General features: G+C 56.6%; 3 protein-coding genes across 3 annotated transcripts; 2 read left to right on the forward strand and 1 right to left on the reverse strand.

The window, feature by feature from the left end:
* Window positions 1–1,103: 1,103 nt before the first annotated feature.
* GLRG_07382 (glutamate synthase) lies at window positions 1,104–7,672 on the forward strand (the record flags this gene model as incomplete). Its single annotated transcript, XM_008098067.1, has 5 exons — window positions 1,104–1,228; window positions 1,291–1,344; window positions 1,401–1,441; window positions 1,495–7,474; window positions 7,534–7,672. The coding sequence occupies 5 exons, from the start codon at window positions 1,104–1,106 to the stop codon at window positions 7,670–7,672; spliced, it is 6,339 nt and encodes a 2,112-aa protein (XP_008096258.1).
* Window positions 7,673–8,199: 527 nt separating this feature from the next.
* GLRG_07383 (uncharacterized protein) lies at window positions 8,200–9,304 on the forward strand (the record flags this gene model as incomplete). The annotated part of the gene is made up of 4 exons (XM_008098068.1): window positions 8,200–8,205; window positions 8,262–8,385; window positions 8,468–8,895; window positions 8,969–9,304. The coding sequence occupies 4 exons, from the start codon at window positions 8,200–8,202 to the stop codon at window positions 9,302–9,304; spliced, it is 894 nt and encodes a 297-aa protein (XP_008096259.1).
* Window positions 9,305–11,428: 2,124 nt separating this feature from the next.
* GLRG_07384 (uncharacterized protein) lies at window positions 11,429–15,838 on the reverse strand (the record flags this gene model as incomplete). The annotated part of the gene is made up of 3 exons (XM_008098069.1): window positions 11,429–11,584; window positions 11,639–15,109; window positions 15,170–15,838. 3 exons carry the CDS (start codon window positions 15,836–15,838, stop codon window positions 11,429–11,431), a joined length of 4,296 nt encoding a protein of 1,431 aa, XP_008096260.1.
* Between the last annotated feature and the right edge of the window lie 1,443 nt (window positions 15,839–17,281).

Here is a 17,281-nt window from a genome sequence, read left to right on the forward strand (position 1 = left end):
ACCATCATCTACCATACACTGGTGGGCAGGCTTCCGGCGTTACCCTTCCTGCCCGCATGCTTTGCCAACAACTTGTCACTCATTGGCCGCCGTGGTCATTGAGGGGGGGGGGGGGGGGGGGGGGGTGCGGTCGGCACCGGCGCCGCATTTTACACTCTCTCCAAGCTGCGATTTGCAACCATTCATCCGGCTCTTCGCAGCTGCAGTCGGCGATAGGAGGCGGCCTGACCTAGCTTTCTCGGCTCTGTCATGTATGCTGCCTCTCATTGTTTGAGCTGCTTTTGGGACTGCTGAATCGTGGCTTGCCTTCCTCTGTGCTAGCTTGTCTCTCCACTTCCGGCCTCGAATGCTTGTCGACATTCACTTATTATTGCTGCCGACATTGTCATTCCCGGAGTCGTCACCCACCGCCGCACTTCCTTGTTGCATGTGCTGTTTCTTGCTGCCTTTTTGGTTCCTCGGAATACATGTCCTGGTTTCTTGGCTTTTGCGTACGACGGCGCCGACCAGGGGCTTCTCTGAGAACAACACAGCAGCCTCCCCCTCAAGGGTCTCCCTCATTTCCCTGGCTCTACCGCTGCGACCCCACGTCACAGTCCGGTTCGAGCCATTCGACAGTAGAGTTTCTGCTGCTCTGGGGAATCTCCTGCTGGTCCTCCGTGCGCGTCTGGCGCAGCTCAGAACTTAATCCAAGGAAATCCCTCCCCGCACTCAAAAAAACATACTGTTCCGACAATACCCGCCACTTTTGTCTCAATCTCTTGCTGTTTCTCAACTTCTCTCGGCCACCCGTCTCTCTCTATCTCTCTCCATCTGCACCCTATACCGCTGGAGCAAGAGAGCTTGTGTGTTCTTTGCGACCCTTCTGTTGTCCTGTCGGGCACCCACGAACACCTTGTCTACACTTTACGCTGAACTTAATCTGACAGACACCTACCTCTCCGTTGCGCTTCATATCACTAACAAAACCCATCTTTGGGCTTCGCAGATCCGTACTAGAGCCATTGCTCCTACCGATCGACTACCGCCGACTGGAATAGTCACTCCCTCGTCGACCTATACCACCCCCCTCAACAACACTCAGGCTCGAATCCTCGCCTAGCATGGGCCTGCACGAGGATTTCGACGACCGACAAACCCATATTGAATCTGAGAAAGAGCAATACACTCCCTATGAGTACCAGACGGACAACAACTCCTCTTGGGCGGGTGCTCTGCCGGTGAAGCAGTACGTGTAGCCCGACTTGCGGGGAAGGATAAGTGGCGCTTGGCACTGACACATATTTACAGAGGATTGTACGATCCGAGCTTGGAGAAAGATGCATGCGGTGTTGGCTTTGCTTGGTATGCCCGGAAACCCCGGACCCCGCGTCGTCAAGATAGTTGCTGACCTCTCTCAGCCACATCAAGGGCAAGCCTAGCCACAAGATTGTCAGCGATGGTAGGCCCAGTAACTTCCCCATCGCTTAATGACCCAGCTAACCAACCTCGCAGCGCGCAACCTCCTTTGCAACATGACCCACAGAGGTGCTGTGGGATCTGATGCACGAGACGGTGATGGCGCTGGCGTCATGACTTCGATCCCTCACAAATTCTTTGTCAAGAACTTTGAAAAGGAGGAAGGCATTAAGTTGCCCCCTCTGGGACAATATGCCACGGGAAACCTGTTCTTTAAGCCAGACGAGGAGACTCTGCAAGAGTCCGTGAGGCAGTTGGAAGACATTGCCGAATCGTTAGGCCTGCGTGTCTTGGGATGGCGAAGGCCTCCCGTTGACTCGACCCTGCTTGGTCCTGCTGCCAAGTCCCGTGAACCCATCATTATGCAGCCCTTTGTCGTGTTGATCTCCGCCTACGGCCAGGGCAACGCCCCCGAGAATGTCGACCCCGAGCAATTTGATGACAGGCTCTTCGAAAGACAGCTGTATGTCCTCAGAAAGCGCGCCACCCACACTATCGGTCTCCAGAACTGGTTCTACCTCTGCTCCCTGTCCAACAAGAACATTGTCTACAAGGGACAGCTGGCCCCCGTCCAAGTCTACCAGTACTACTACGACCTGGTCAATGCTGACTATGAGGCTCACTTCGCCCTTGTCCACTCCCGTTTCTCCACCAACACCTTCCCCTCCTGGGATCGTGCTCAGCCTTTGAGATGGGCCGCCCACAACGGTGAAATCAACACTCTCCGTGGAAACAAGAATTGGATGAGAGCCCGAGAGGGTGTCATGCAGTCTGACATCTTCAAGGAGGAGCTCGAGGCTCTGTACCCCATCGTTGAGGATGGTGGCTCAGACTCTGCCGCTTTCGACAACGTCCTGGAGCTGCTCACCATCAATGGGGTCTTGTCTCTGCCCGAGGCTGTCATGCTCATGGTTCCCGAGGCCTGGCAGGGCAACACTCACATGGACCCCAAGAAGGCCGCTTTCTACGAGTGGGCTGCTTGCCAGATGGAGCCTTGGGACGGTCCCGCCCTCTTCACCTTTGCCGACGGACGCTATTGCGGTGCCAACCTTGACCGTAACGGTCTGCGTCCTTGCCGTTTCTACGTTATGGATGACGACCGCATCATCTGTGCTTCTGAGGTCGGCACGATGCCCGTCGAACCCGAGAGGGTCATCCAGAAGGGCCGTCTCCAGCCCGGTCGTATGTTGCTCGTCGACACACTTGCCGGCCGCATCATTGACGACAAGGAGTTGAAGGAGGCCGTAACCAGCCGCCAAGACTTCCGCGCGTGGATCGACAAGGAGCTCATCGTCCTGCCCAACGTCCTCGAGACGGTCAGCAAGACGGTTGACGTTGCCGCCAAGCCCGACGCCTCCCGTCTTCAGGAGGACCCCCTTCTGCTGTCCTTCGGCTACACCCACGAGCAAGTGAGCTTGCTTCTTGCTCCTATGGCCTCGGACGAGAAGGAAGCTCTTGGTTCCATGGGCAACGATGCTCCCTTGGCTTGCTTGTCCCAGGCGCCCCGTCTTCTGTACGAGTACTTCCGTCAGCTCTTCGCCCAGGTCACCAACCCTCCCATCGACCCTATTCGTGAGTCGATCGTCATGTCTCTGGAGTGCTACGTTGGTCCTCAGGGCAACCTGCTCGAGATGGACAGCTCTCAGTGTGGCCGTCTTCTGCTGCCCAGCCCCATTCTCTCGATCCCCGAGTTTAACTCGATCAAGAACATGGCCTCCATCTACCCTGAGTGGACTGTCAAGACTATCGACTTGACCTTCCCGAAGAGCGAGGGCACCGAGGGCTACCTGCGCCACCTCGACTACATCTGCAACGAGACCACCGCTGCCATTGAGAACAAGGACCGCATCATCGTCCTCTCTGACCGCAAGACTTCCAAGGACCGCGTTCCAGTTTCTGCCCTGCTCGCATCCGGTATGGTTCACCACCATCTCGTCAGCAACAAGTGGCGTTCTCTAGCTGCCATTGTCGTCGAGACTGCCGAGGCTCGTGAGGTCCACCACATGTGTGTCCTCCTGGGCTACGGTGCCGATGCCATCAACCCCTACCTCGCTATGGAGTGCATCCTCAAGCTGAACCGCGAGAAGCTCATTAAGAAGAAGCTTTCCGACGATGCTCTGATCCACAACTACAAGCACTCTTGCGACGGTGGTATCCTGAAGGTCATGAGCAAGATGGGTATCTCTACTCTCGCTTCTTACAAGGGTGCTCAGATCTTCGAGGCTCTTGGTCTTGACGAGACTGTCATCGAGCGCTGCTTCAAGGGTACCGCCTCGCGCATCCAGGGTTCCACCTTCGAGGCCATCGCAGAGGACGGCTTCCGCTTCCATGAGCGTGGCTTCCCCTCCCGCTACACCGTCGGTGTCAAGGGACTGCCGGAGTCCGGCGAGTACCACTGGCGCGATGGTGGTGAAGCCCACATGAACGACCCCACCTGCATTGCCAACATCCAGGATGCGGTCCGTACCAAGAACGACAAATCCTACGAGGCGTACTCCCGCTCCCAGTACGAGCAGATCAAGGCCTGCACGCTCCGTGGCATGCTCGACTTCAAGTTCGAGGACTGCACTCCCGTCCCCATCGAGCAGGTCGAGCCATGGACCGAGATCGTCCGCCGTTTCTGCACTGGTGCCATGTCTTACGGTTCCATCTCTATGGAGTCCCACTCCACTCTGGCCGTTGCCATGAACAGACTTGGCGGCAAGTCTAACACTGGTGAAGGTGGTGAGGACCCTGAGCGCTCTCAACGTCTGCCCAACGGCGACACCATGAGATCCGCCATCAAGCAGGTCGCCTCCGGCCGCTTCGGTGTCACTTCTGCCTACCTCGCCGACTCCGACGAACTTCAGATCAAGATGGCCCAGGGAGCCAAGCCTGGTGAGGGTGGTGAGCTTCCCGGCCACAAGGTCTCCAAGTCCATTGCTCGCACCCGCCACTCCACCCCCGGTGTCGGTCTCATCTCGCCCCCTCCTCACCACGACATTTACTCCATTGAGGACTTGAAGCAACTGATCTACGACCTGAAGTGCTCCAGCCCCCGCTCTCGCATCTCCGTCAAGCTCGTGTCCGAGGTCGGTGTTGGTATCGTTGCTTCCGGTGTCGCCAAGGCCAAGGCCGACCATATCCTGATCTCCGGTCACGACGGTGGTACTGGTGCCTCCCGCTGGACCGGTATCAAGTACGCCGGTCTCCCCTGGGAGCTTGGCCTTGCCGAGACCCACCAGACTCTGGTCCTGAACGATCTCCGTGGCCGTGTTGTTGTGCAGACTGACGGTCAGCTCCGCACCGGTCGTGACGTCGCCATGGCCTGCTTGCTCGGTGCTGAGGAATGGGGCTTCGCCACCACTCCTCTTATCGCCATGGGCTGCATCTTCATGCGTAAGTGTCACTTGAATTCATGCCCTGTTGGTATTGCTACCCAGGATCCTGAGCTTCGCAAGAAGTTCACCGGTACCCCTGAGCACGTTATCAACTTCTTCTACTACGTCGCCAACGAGCTCCGTGCCATCATGGCCAAGCTTGGTTTCCGTACCATCAACGAGATGGTTGGTCACGCTGAAGTCCTCAAGGTCCGCGACGACCTCCGTACCAACAAGACTGCCAACATCGACCTCTCTCTCCTCCTGACTCCTGCTCACAAGCTCCGCCCCGGCGTCGCGACCTTCAACGTTCGCAAGCAGGACCACAAGCTCTACGTCCGCCTGGACAACAAGCTAATCTCCGAGGCCGAGTTGACTCTGGACAAGGGCCTGCCTTCCAGAATCGAGTGTGACATTGTCAACACCGATCGCGCTATGGGCACTTCGCTGTCCTACCACATCTCCAAGCGCTACGGTGAAGATGGTCTGCCGCTGGACACTGTACACGTCAACATCAAGGGTTCCGCTGGTCAGTCCTTTGGCGCTTTCCTTGCTCCTGGTGTCACTCTGGAGCTCGAGGGTGATGCCAATGACTACGTTGGCAAGGGTCTGTCTGGAGGTCGTCTGATCGTTTACCCTCCACGCTCCTCCGTGTTCAAGGCTGAGGAGAACATCATTGTGGGCAACGTCTGCTTGTACGGTGCCACCAAGGGCACTTGCTTCTTCCGCGGTGTTGCTGCTGAGCGATTCGCTGTCCGTAACTCCGGTGCTACCGCTGTTGTTGAAGGTGTCGGTGACCACGGTTGCGAGTACATGACTGGCGGTCGTATCGTCATTCTGGGCAGCACCGGCCGCAACTTCGCTGCCGGCATGTCCGGTGGTATCGCCTACGTCCTCGACATTCACAAGGACTTCCTCTCGAAGCTCAACACCGAAATGGTTGAGGCCGAGGCCGTCGAAGAGCCCACTGAGATCGCCTACCTCCGTGGTCTTATCGAGGACCACCACCATTACACTGGTTCCGAGCTCGCCGCTCGCATCCTGTTGGACTTCAACCGGGCTCTCCCTCGCTTCGTGAAGGTCATGCCCGTCGACTACAAGCGTGTCCTGGCCGAGGAGGCCGCCAAGGCTGCCGAGGCCAAGCGTGCCGAGTACAACCTCCCCATCGTCTCAGGCGTCCACGCCAAGAAGGAGGAGAAGGCCGCCAAGCTCCAGGATATCGAAGAGACCATTGGCGACAGCGCCGCTGAGAAGAAGCGCGCTCTCGTCCTCGACAAGACCAAGGGTTTCATGAAATACCAGCGCCGTGCCGAGAAGTACAGAAACGCCAAGACCCGTACAAAGGACTGGGCCGAGCTTTCATCCCGTCTCGATGAAGATGAGCTCAAATATCAGTCCGCTCGTTGCATGGACTGCGGTGTTCCTTTCTGCCAGTCCGAGACCGGTTGCCCCATCTCCAACATCATTCCCAAATGGAATGAATTAGTATTTCAAGGCCAGTGGCGTGACGCTCTCAACCGTCTGCTCATGACCAACAACTTCCCCGAGTTCACCGGTCGTGTGTGCCCTGCTCCTTGCGAGGGTGCTTGCGTACTCGGCATCAACGAGGACCCCGTCGGTATCAAGTCCATTGAGTGCGCCATCATCGACCGCGGCTTCGAGCAGGGATGGATGGTCCCTACCCCTCCCGAGGTCCGCACTGGCAAGAAGGTCGCCATCATCGGTTCCGGCCCTGCTGGTCTGGCTGCCGCCGACCAGCTCAACCGTGCCGGTCACACCGTCACCGTGTACGAGCGTGCCGACCGCCCCGGCGGTCTGCTCATGTACGGTATCCCCAACATGAAGCTCGACAAGCGCATCGTCAAGCGCCGCACCGACTTCATGGCTGCCGAGGGCATCAACTTCAAGTGCGGCGTCGCCGTCGGCGAGGACATCCAGCTCATGGACCTCAAGGCCGAGAACGACGCCGTTGTCATCGCCACCGGTGCCACCGTCGCTCGTGACCTCCCCATTAAGGGCCGTGAGCTCGAGGGCATCCACTACGCCATGGAGTTCTTGCACAAGAACACCAAGTCGCTCCTCGACTCGGAGCTTGCGGATGGTGCCTACATCTCCGCCAAGGACAAGAACGTCATCGTCATCGGCGGTGGCGACACCGGCAACGACTGCATTGGTACCTCTGTCCGCCACGGCGCCAAGTCGGTCATCAACTTTGAGCTTCTGCCCCAGCCCCCGCCGGAGCGTGCCCGTGACAACCCTTGGCCCCAGTGGCCCCGCATCTACCGTGTGGACTACGGCCACACCGAGGTCAAGCAGCACATGGGCAAGGACCCGCGTGAGTACTGCATCATGTCCGAGGAGTTCGTCGACGACGGCACCGGCAAGGTCAAGGGCATCAACACGATCCGCGTCGAGTGGACCCGCTCCGCCACCGGCGGCTGGGACATGAAGAAGGTCGAGGGCTCGCAGCAGTTCTTCCCTGCCGACCTCGTCCTCCTGTCCATGGGCTTCCTCGGCCCCGAGACCCGCCTCTTTGGCGATGACATTGAGAAGGACGCTCGCAAGAACGTCAAGACCCCGCCGGGCAAGTACAGCACGAGCGTCCCTGGTATCTTTGCTGCCGGTGACTGCCGCCGTGGCCAGTCGCTCATCGTTTGGTAAGACCAACCGTCCCGGAACCCACTTAATCTGATCAAAAAGCTAACAAGTTTGCCAGGGGTATCAACGAAGGCAGACAGGCCGCCCGCGAGATCGACCTGTTCCTCGAGCAGTGCACCAGCCTGCCCGTCACCGGTGGTATCGTCAAGCGGACCGCCCAAGAGATCTTCAAACAGATCCAGCCCGTCCAGGCCTAACTTTCGGAACGGGTACGAGCACGACGCGAAGAAGAATAACAATTTCACGAACTCGCTGAGTCTATGCGCCCACCCTTTGAAAGGCAGGTGGTGGTGGTGGCCGTCGTCGTCGTCGTTCTCTCAACCCTCGCCGTCACTCGGAGTCGGCATGGCAGTATTCAGGGGTGAATACGCCAGACGCCGGTGACGGCTGGCCCAGATAGAGCCAGGGCTGACATATCCAGGTGGGGACTTGAGCACGACGCAAAGAAGAATGACAACTTCACGACCGCGAGGTTTGGATCGTGCGAGGGGTGAGAAAAAGGAGGCGCTACAAAAGAAAAACCAAGGTATGGGGCCACATTATTTTGGAATTTGGGAAATACCCACAAACGGTGTCTCTTGTGATACCCTCAAAAACCTGCTTCGGAGCGAAATCATCTTTCTGTTTTATGGGAGAGGGGGGGTTGTTATTTTGCTTGTGTTATTGTCAGGGTACGAGTGATATTTTTGCTTTTCACAAATTAGTTTTCTGTACATATGTGACAATGACAGTATACATGTTTCTGACGAAATGATGCCTCGCTGACTCTGTGCCCACCAAAGGCAGGCGGTGGTGGCGGCCGTCGTTGTTGTCTTCGTTGTCGTCGTTGTTGTTGTTGCCGTCGTCGTCGTCGTCGTCGTCGTCGTTGTCGTTTTTGTCGTCGCCCTCTCAACCCCTGCCGTCACTCTGAGTCGGCATGGCAGTATTCAGGGGTGAACACGTCGGACGCCGGTGACAGCTGGCCCAGATAGATCCAGGGTTAACATATCCAGGTGGGGACTTCCAGCGTCAGGATACCTACCATGCGTGGCCGGCGCAGTGCGAGGAGGTGCTGCGATCCATGGGCGTCGACGGCAGCGCCTCCGTCCACCCCGACGTCGATCCTGCCGTGGTCTTGGGCCCAGGAACGTCCTTGGCGCGCTGGGTAACGCAGAAGGAGCGTCACGCGACTTCCGATGAGATGTGGAAAAATATGGACAAACGCTTTCAGAAACAGGCTCACCACAAAATTGGCCTAAGCCTGTCCGCAAGACTCCACATCGTCAATACCCGTGGATGGGACCGAGTCGCTAGCGCATCCGAGGAGGAGCTACAGGAGGCAGACGAGATAAACAATGGCGCGGCCTTGGGATTCACCAAGGAAATGATCATCCAACTTGAGGATTACGAGCCGGACCGCTCGCCCGACACCGTCATTGAGGTGCTCGACGACAGTGCTAACGACGGAGATCCGACCGACGATTGACCATTCAATCACGGACAATTCGGCGCAGTATGCGTTAGCATTTGAAGTACAACCATGGCAATTGCACGGCAAATGCACCGACGACGAGAAGGAAGCCCGAGCAATTCACCAGCAAAATCCTCAGCCTGACTGCTGGAAGGAGGAAAATCCATACCCAATTCGTCATCGTTGGACCGCGTCCACCGCCGCCTGGACACCCAAGGGAGACCCCGACAACACCAGCAGTCTTGCCTCCGAAAACGAAGACACTGACGAAACCGAAACCCAAAGCATGTCTTACCGTACACCCGACGGCCGCTTCACCGAGAAGTGGGACAAGAATACCATGGATCCGAAAGGCTCAAAAGGCGAAGAAGCCCCTTGACGAGATTGAGAATCAACAGGAATCTTCGGCAAAGAAGCCGCACTTTGGACCTTTGTGGCTCGCGTCTACGACAATCCCACTATTAAGTCTACTATTACCGCCCTTCGAGAGAATGCTACTTGAAGAAGCACGCGAGAGAGGGAGAGATAGAGACTTTGGCTTGCTTTAAATCCATTTCTATAGCTACAGTGCTGGGTCGTTAGTTTTTGAACAGCAATAAGGGTCCCATGATGCCGGTCTCACATAACCCAGGGCTAAGTAAATCGGTTATTATGATATTTCGGTGCAAGTTCCTTGTAAGTGTGGACCGCACGGAGGAAGTCTAGCTGGTTGATTGGTCCTCATTATTGCTGTTCAAATACTAATGACCCAGCACTGTACAATATCAAGATGACCTGGCCTACTTCCTTTTTTACCATGCTACTCTAAGTGAACGTTATAGAGAACTTGATGTGAAGTCAAAACGGCATTGTTCTATCTTGTATTAGATGTTGCTCTATTCTGCCTGACCTGGCGGTGACGTCTCCCTTGGCTTTACTGTTTACCCTATGTGAATAGAATGATCCAGCTTATGTAGAATAGGCTTCTTGACGTTATTCTTTACTTGGAGGTCATGGTGTCTGAAATAAGAGGTGGGGAAAACTCGCACTCACACATGCAGATTCCCCTTCTGGATTCCTGGGGTCTGACGTGTTACAACCGACGACAGGCCTGAGTTGCTCTCGGAAGAAGTGGATGAATCATCCTAGTTAGAGTCAGATGATGACCCATCAATGTCCAACGGTGGGCGATCATGGTTTCCCAACATCCGTTCGTAGTCTTCAACTGATTCAGGACCCAGAACCAAGCGCTAGGTAGGATCAGGAGCCATCACTGGCCCAGATATGTTGACAACCTTTTCCCCGATCGAGGCATCCCCGATCTGAAGAACAGCCTGTCGAATTCGGGTTTGAGCATCCACTGCCCAAAGCCAAGGCAGGCCCAAAAGCAACTCCACACTTCCAACAGGTTGACCTTCAGGTCCAACACGTGCCCAAATTTCCCTCTCAATGCCTGACGTCTCAATGTTGACAGCGACAAAACGGTCCATCGGAATGGCTTGTCGTTATTTCCAACGTTTACGTCCTCCCGAGTTTTCGTTTTTACAGTATCACCTTTACCTCTATGGCTGCCATGACAACAGAGTTATTGCTTCTTTACCTAAGCTATCTCTACTCACCTAAACTACGAGAGGTCACAAAGAAGAGGACCTGCTGTGGTCGAAACCCCTAACATCACCACGTTCTTCGCTGACTGAACCACACGTACGACGCTGTTTTAGTATCCTCTCCTCTGACCGTCCCCGAGTCATCGGCAGCAAAAGAGAAGAAGCAGGGCCCTCCGATGGTCTCTTTCAGTTGGCCAAGGGTTGGACTGCCGAGCGGAAGATACCTCCTAGATACGAGTGCCAACCTTGCTGGGTAAGTCCACGAGGGAGGGGACTAGGTAGACCATAATCGGCCGAACCAGCCGTTGTGCTTGGCCCTAAAGGCACCATATCAAACAATGACGAACGCGTCACTTTACATCAATGGATACGGCCGGAACCCTGAATGAACCAGTGTTGACATTATCCCAGGTCTACACAACGTCTGACTCTATGTAAAAAGGATGTGGGGGAAAAGAGACACCCATCGCTACACATATATATACTTGATACAACCTCCTCTTCAGTGCCCGAGACCTAATCCGCCCGCCTCTCTTGGCCAAGCTACGTGTAATGAAGACTCCTCCACGGGACTCCAACGAATAAAAACAACAAAGGGGACTGACCAATAAAAAAAAATGAAGTGATGGACAGATGCCCAGTGACATGGGGCACTGGATCCGTCAAGATTTTCTTTCCGTGTCGGCGCTGCGAAATAACCATGTCCCTAACCCTTGACCCAACGCGGCGCGGTACTCCTTGACCATGCCCGCCATCTGCCTAACCCCCGTGCAGTTGCTGCATATAGGGGATGAACACTGTTCCACATGTTCCCTAGATACCAACTCCATTTCTCCCCTGTAGATCCGAAAAAGCGAGCAAGATGTGGCGTGTGCCCAAATGCGTCATGTGTTTTGTCTGAAGCAAGTCGAACCGATCTAAAGGGCCTCAACCACACGGTCCTGGACGTTCCTTACAATGTCCGGGACTTGATCCACTCTCGCAACAGATCGAAGCACGGACCACGCCATGGCAAAATGATGAGGAAAACGGCTGTAGAGCATAGCAGCCAGTATACATGTGAGAAGGGGGATCTAAGAGGCATTAGTCTGTGAAGATCAGCAGAGTTTGGAGGGGAAAAGGCTTACCCAAATGAACCACAGGTTCTTGTCGCTGCGCATCCCCTTGAACTTGGCCTCGTGGGCTCGTAAGAAGTCTTGTTGTTGCTCCTTGGTGATGGCGCTCTTGCGGCCAATTCGAAGTACACTCGGAACCGGGGCCGTACTTGACGACGCCTCCGCAGTCTCGGTGGTCTGGGTGTCGTAGAGCGCGGCACATTTCATGTCCGCGGCAGCTTCGGCAGCAGCCCCAACCGCAGCGGCTTGTTTCTTGTCAAGTTCATCCTGGGGGAAGATCTCGTCGTACGCCGGCGGCGGAACCGAATTGTTGTTCATATTCCTGAACGACGACGACAGATCCCACCACTTGCCGTCCATCTGCCTGGGACTCTCGTCACCTGCTGAGCCCGGTCGCGAGCCAGACATGCCTGGCATGAGCGAGGTCATTCTGCCCATGAGGGGGTTTTGCTGGAGGTAGGCGTGATAGTCGGGAAGCATCGGCATTCTGGGCAAAGCGGGCATCTGAGGAAGGTTGGAAAAGTGCAATGCCATCGCTTGCTGAATCTGCTGGATCTGAGCAGATAATTGGTCCCTGACGGCAGAAGCGATAGCAGTGGTGGGCGAGGCAAGCCCCGGTTGCACTTCATCCTGGCCTCGTGAATGTAGCTGTCTGTCCTGGCACGGCGTGAACGTATGGTTGCTCGAGCGGCGACGCATATCGAGCCAAGAGTCTTCCTCTTCTTGTTCATCGTCCTCGTAGTCTCCAGACGAGTACTCGGGGCTCTCCTCGCCGTCGTCTGCCGATTCTTCACTGGACATGCCCAAGGGATCCCAGAGTGACCTCAGCGACGCCGCGCTGCTAGCCCTGCTGTGCAGAGAGCCGCCGCTCCGGGAACGGATATGACGCTCGCACCGGCGGATATGCCCGATGACCTTGCGTGAACGAGCGACGTCGGCCGGGCGAAGTCCCGAAAGGCTTCGAATCGTGGGATCGGCACCCGCCTGCATCAGCCTTCGCACGATGGACTCGTGGTCGTTCATTGCCGCCAAGTGCATGGGGGTGAAGCCACCCTTGTCGCGCAAATCAGGGTTGGCACCACGGGCCAGAAGACCAGCAACGAATCGATGATATCCCAAGGCGCAGCCCATGTGCAACATGGTCTGGCCTGTAGACCGTCTCAAATCAAGCCGGGACATTCTGGGGTTGTCGTCGAGGTCGATCAGCTCCAAGCACTTGAGCAGTTGCGACTCCGTGCTCATGGTGAACGTGCTGCCGCCAAAGCCAGCATTGCCTGTTGGGCCAGATCCCCAGCTGGAATCTCCCTGACCAATGATGCGTTGGGCAAGTTCCTTGACGTCGACCATCTGGCCAGACATTTTGTGGCCCAGAATCGAGAGTGCCGTGCGGATCAGCTTCTCTTCGTCATCATCCACATACTTGAACATCTGGTTCTGCTTTGAGAGAGCGGGGAACGGTGGTCCAGCTTGCGTCTGACTTTGTTTGAAGGTGACCAGGACAGCACCAGAGACTGGTGATGGCGGCAGCAGGCAGACTAGAGAAGACTCGCCCCAGAAGGTGGTCGTGGTAGCCTTTTGGTCGCCGAACAGCACCTCCAGCCCCTGGTAGAAGCTAGCGCCGAGAATCGTAACCTCGATACCGCCGGATTTCGGGCCTTCGTTGGGGATGATCTTGTGAATTGTCGGCTGCGGCCGAGCCGGGGCAACAGCATTTGTCGGCATATAGGACATCGTATTGAACTGGTTTTGCGACACCGCCGCGTTCACGCCGTTCCGCAGTCCGTTGGGGCTCGCGGCGCGGCTCTGGTGTGCCGAGGCTGGCGCCGAGAACATTGGCATCGCGACGTTTTCCATGCTAGCGGAGCGGTTGGCTTTGGTGAACAATGTCTGGTCGTTGCTGTTGGGGGTAGGGGGGCCGGTAGCGTATGCTTGAGGCATGGGTGGCGCGGCACTATTCTGGACAAACACCGTCTCGGGAGGGGTCTGGAAGTTGTTGGGATTGGGTGTGAATGGCGAAGTTGAAGCGGAGGCAGGGGCTGGCACCGGATTTCCGGGCATTTGAGTAGGCGGCGGCGTTTTGTCCAGGCGGGTCATTGCCATTCCGATCGGTACCCGTGATCCAGTGCTGGCCTTGCGCTTCTTCGTCTGCGGCCCACCGTGTGCGTTGGGGGACTGTGGCCGGGATAGTGACCGAGGCGTCGTGGTCGAGGGGGCGGCGGCAGCCGGCGGTTTGGCGGTCGGGTTCGGGGCGGTGAACTGAGGGGCGGAGTTGCGGTGCATGTTCTGTAGATCGGAGCTCGAATGAGAAAGCCGGAATGGTGCACCGCCCGAGCTGAGCGGGCTGGTTTCCATTGGAGCGTTCAGCATGGGTACGAGGTTGGTGCTGTCGGAGGCTTGCGTGGCGGGGGGGTTGAGCTGCTGGGGAATCGGATGCGTCTTGTGGTCGTCGGTGATCATGATGGACTGGGACATCTCCTGCGCAACAACCCGGTCCTGCCAGTCCTTGATGGTGAAGATGACTTGAAAACCCAACTTCTCGGCGTGATGCCGGCAGTAGCAGGCGATTCGCATGGGGGCATCAACTTGCATGGCACCGGGGGGAGCTACCGGCTCCGGCCGACCAGTTACCGTCGAGTCGGACACGACACCGTTGGGGGTCTGCCATTCCTTGACCTCTTGTGTGTTGAAAACAATGACGCGTCTCGTCTCGTCCCGGTTCCACATCTCCTCCTCCTCGACCTTCTTGATCTTCTTCCTCGCAGCCCGCTTACGCTCACGAGTAATGCAGCCGGCACAGATGCGCACCTCGCCCCCGTTCTGCGGCTTGTTCTCTTCGTCGTCTTCATCGCTAACGGACCGGGAGTTCATGACGGGACTGTGAGTGGCGGCTGCGGCGCGCTGGAAGGCCTTGCGCTTGTTTTCCTCGTTTTGCATTGCACTAGTGCAGACTAGCATGGTGTACAGTTCCAACATGTCGGGAGTCCGTTCGGCTGGTGGCTTCGCTAGCAGCTTGGGCTTCGAGATGGTGTGTACCGGAAGGTGCAGGCGCTTGATACCAGGAGGCAGCGGGAAGAGAGTCATCTTGATGGGAATCTGCGTTTCGACTCGCGACTTGGACGGTGTGGGATGAATCGTCAACCGGCAGCCGCGACTGAGGAAATCGAAATTCGGCTGGGTAAACATGGGCATCTGTTGAGGCAGCGAGACCGGAAGACCGTCGTGTGAGTGGTATTGGGGCTGCATGGACATGTTGGCGACCATCTGGTGCGCTGCAGGATCCAGCTTGCCTGGCCAGAAGCCGTTCGGGTTCATAGCACCCATGGCTGCGGCGTTTGAGAAGTCGGGCGCGCCCGGTGACGGCGAGCTATTGAAAAAGGCTGACGGAGATGCCTCGTGGCTGGTAATCATGTTCTGGGACATTGGAGAGCATTCCCTCGAATTGGTCATCTTGAGGCCATTCATGGGCTGTGATATAGAGTATTGCTGGGGCGAATTAGTCGTCTTCCCATCGTGGCGCCAAGGGGCGGGGGAAGGGGGACTCACTGAGTTTCGCTTGCCGTGGCTTGCGTGCCTGGTATTGCTCGGGGCGATGTTCTTTTGGGGTGCATTCGCGTGGATGGTGGGCATCTCTGGCGACTCCATGCTCATGGCGCCGGCGGCGTTGGGACTGCTCGAGGCACTCTCAAAGTCGAACGACTCTTCCATGAACTTGTCATCATTGAAATCGAGGCCGTCGGGCAGGGTGGCGTCGCCGTTTCCGCCGAAGAGGAAGGCATTTTCTTCCGGACGGGCGCCAAAGAGGGTAGGGTTCCAGTCGGACTTGATATCGGCCCCATCTGTCATCATTACGTCGCCCGCGGTCAAGGCCGTTTTCTCAGAGGCGGAGCTGCCGGTCCTTTTCGAGGAGGCAGAGTCGGAGGAAGAATCGCGGAAGGAGTCGACAAGGGAGTCGGGCGAGCCGGCGGCGACGGTGCCGGTGGGCAATAGGGTGGTGGTCTGGGACTCGAGCGACTTTGCTTCGTGGAGGGACTGAGGGAACTCGGACAGGGCGAGGGTATCGTGGGTGGAAAGATCGAAGTTTGTTGGCAAAGGACTCGAGCCACCAAAGTGGTTGTCTTCGTATTCCAAGAACTCGTTGAACTCGCCGGTGGGGGACATTCCCGGAGCTGCTGGCATAGGGCTGGCACCGATGGCGGCACCAGCAGTCGTCATACCTTGGCCAGCGACAGTGAGGGGAGAATTGTGCAGTTGTAGATGCGAGGCCGACAACGACAAGGACGGCAACGGAGGAAACGGAGATGGCGACGAAAAGGGAGGAGGTGAAAGCTCGGTCTGGGGATGTTGTGGGGAAAAGGGCGTCTCGTGGTAAAGTGGTGTAGCCCAGGCGGTGGAGTGGGGGCCCACAGTCCAAGTCCAGTATCCCTCTACTCCGTAATGCAAGAGTAAGAGAGAGTGGTGTCGCACTGGGCTGCACCGGGCCTGTCGGGGCAGCGCGGATACACGGTACAACAGGGTTTGCTGACGAGCGGCCGTCGGGACAATTGGGCAGTGAGGTGGCCAGAGGGAGGTTGAGCGTCGTGGTTACAAGGCCCCTTGCAAATCTTTCTGTTCGTACAGTGCGGAGCGGAGCTTGGTGCGTAACAGGTGGGGTCCTAATAGTACAAGGTAGTGCAGGGGAACGCGAATGTCTCTTGGTTTTCTTGTAACACACGCAGAGTTCGAAGTACAGAGTACTCGTCGTTCCTCTCGGGGTGTTTTCCTCTTCTTGTTTCCTTTTACTTTGTTCTTTTCTTTCTAGGTGTTTTTGTTGCTCTTCAAGGAAGAGTAGGTGGACGAGGAGGAGGGGAAGGAATACCGGTATGTTTTTTTTCCCCCTCGGCTTCTTCGTCGGGGGTTTATTTTTTTGTTTTGTTTTATTTTTTTCTCCAATTTTTTTTTTCTTTTTCCTATCTGTTTTTTCCCCTTCCTTTCTTTCCTGGGTTGGGAGGGGAGTGATAATACTGGGTTAGGTCGTGTTGGGTTAGGATGAGCGGAGGGAGAATAACGTAAAATAAAACAAAGCCCTGGGTGGAAATTGTATGTCGAAAGTTCGGGGCCTGAGTACCTAGGGTACCGGTAGACAGACAAGACAGACGACGACGTGGTGCGCATGTACGTGCGATGCGCTGCGGGCAGCACCGTTCTTCTGCCCAGTCGAGTCGAGTCGAGTCGAGGCGGTAACAATGTCTCAAAAGCGGCCAGTCCCTTGGAAAGCGGTGACTCGAAATTGGGCTGGGCAACTAAACAGGGGATATGTGAGGGCGATGCAAACCGGGACAGGCGAAGCCAATCAATCTAGCCGACGTCCCGTCGTTCCAGCTTTTGCGTCCAGACCGACTGAGGCGCGGCGATCGTTGAGAGGAAAGGCAAGGAAGGCAGCCAACTTCGAAGAGAAGGGGGACGGACAGACGGGTGGCCGAGTATCGATGATAAGAGACGACGGCGGTTGTCGACCGCTATTGTGTCACCCTGATGAACGGACGCGCTTTTCCTCCCACCCCTCCCGGTAACCGGAGGCTGGGTAGAATTTCCGAGGCAGCAAGCCTCACTCACTACTTGATTACCTACAGTATGTTTTCTACAGAGAATGATGTCGGGAGGTGAGCACCGAGCCGC

This window comes from Colletotrichum graminicola (assembly GCF_000149035.1).
Source record: "Colletotrichum graminicola M1.001 genomic scaffold supercont1.30, whole genome shotgun sequence".
NCBI lineage: Eukaryota > Fungi > Ascomycota > Sordariomycetes > Glomerellales > Glomerellaceae > Colletotrichum > Colletotrichum graminicola.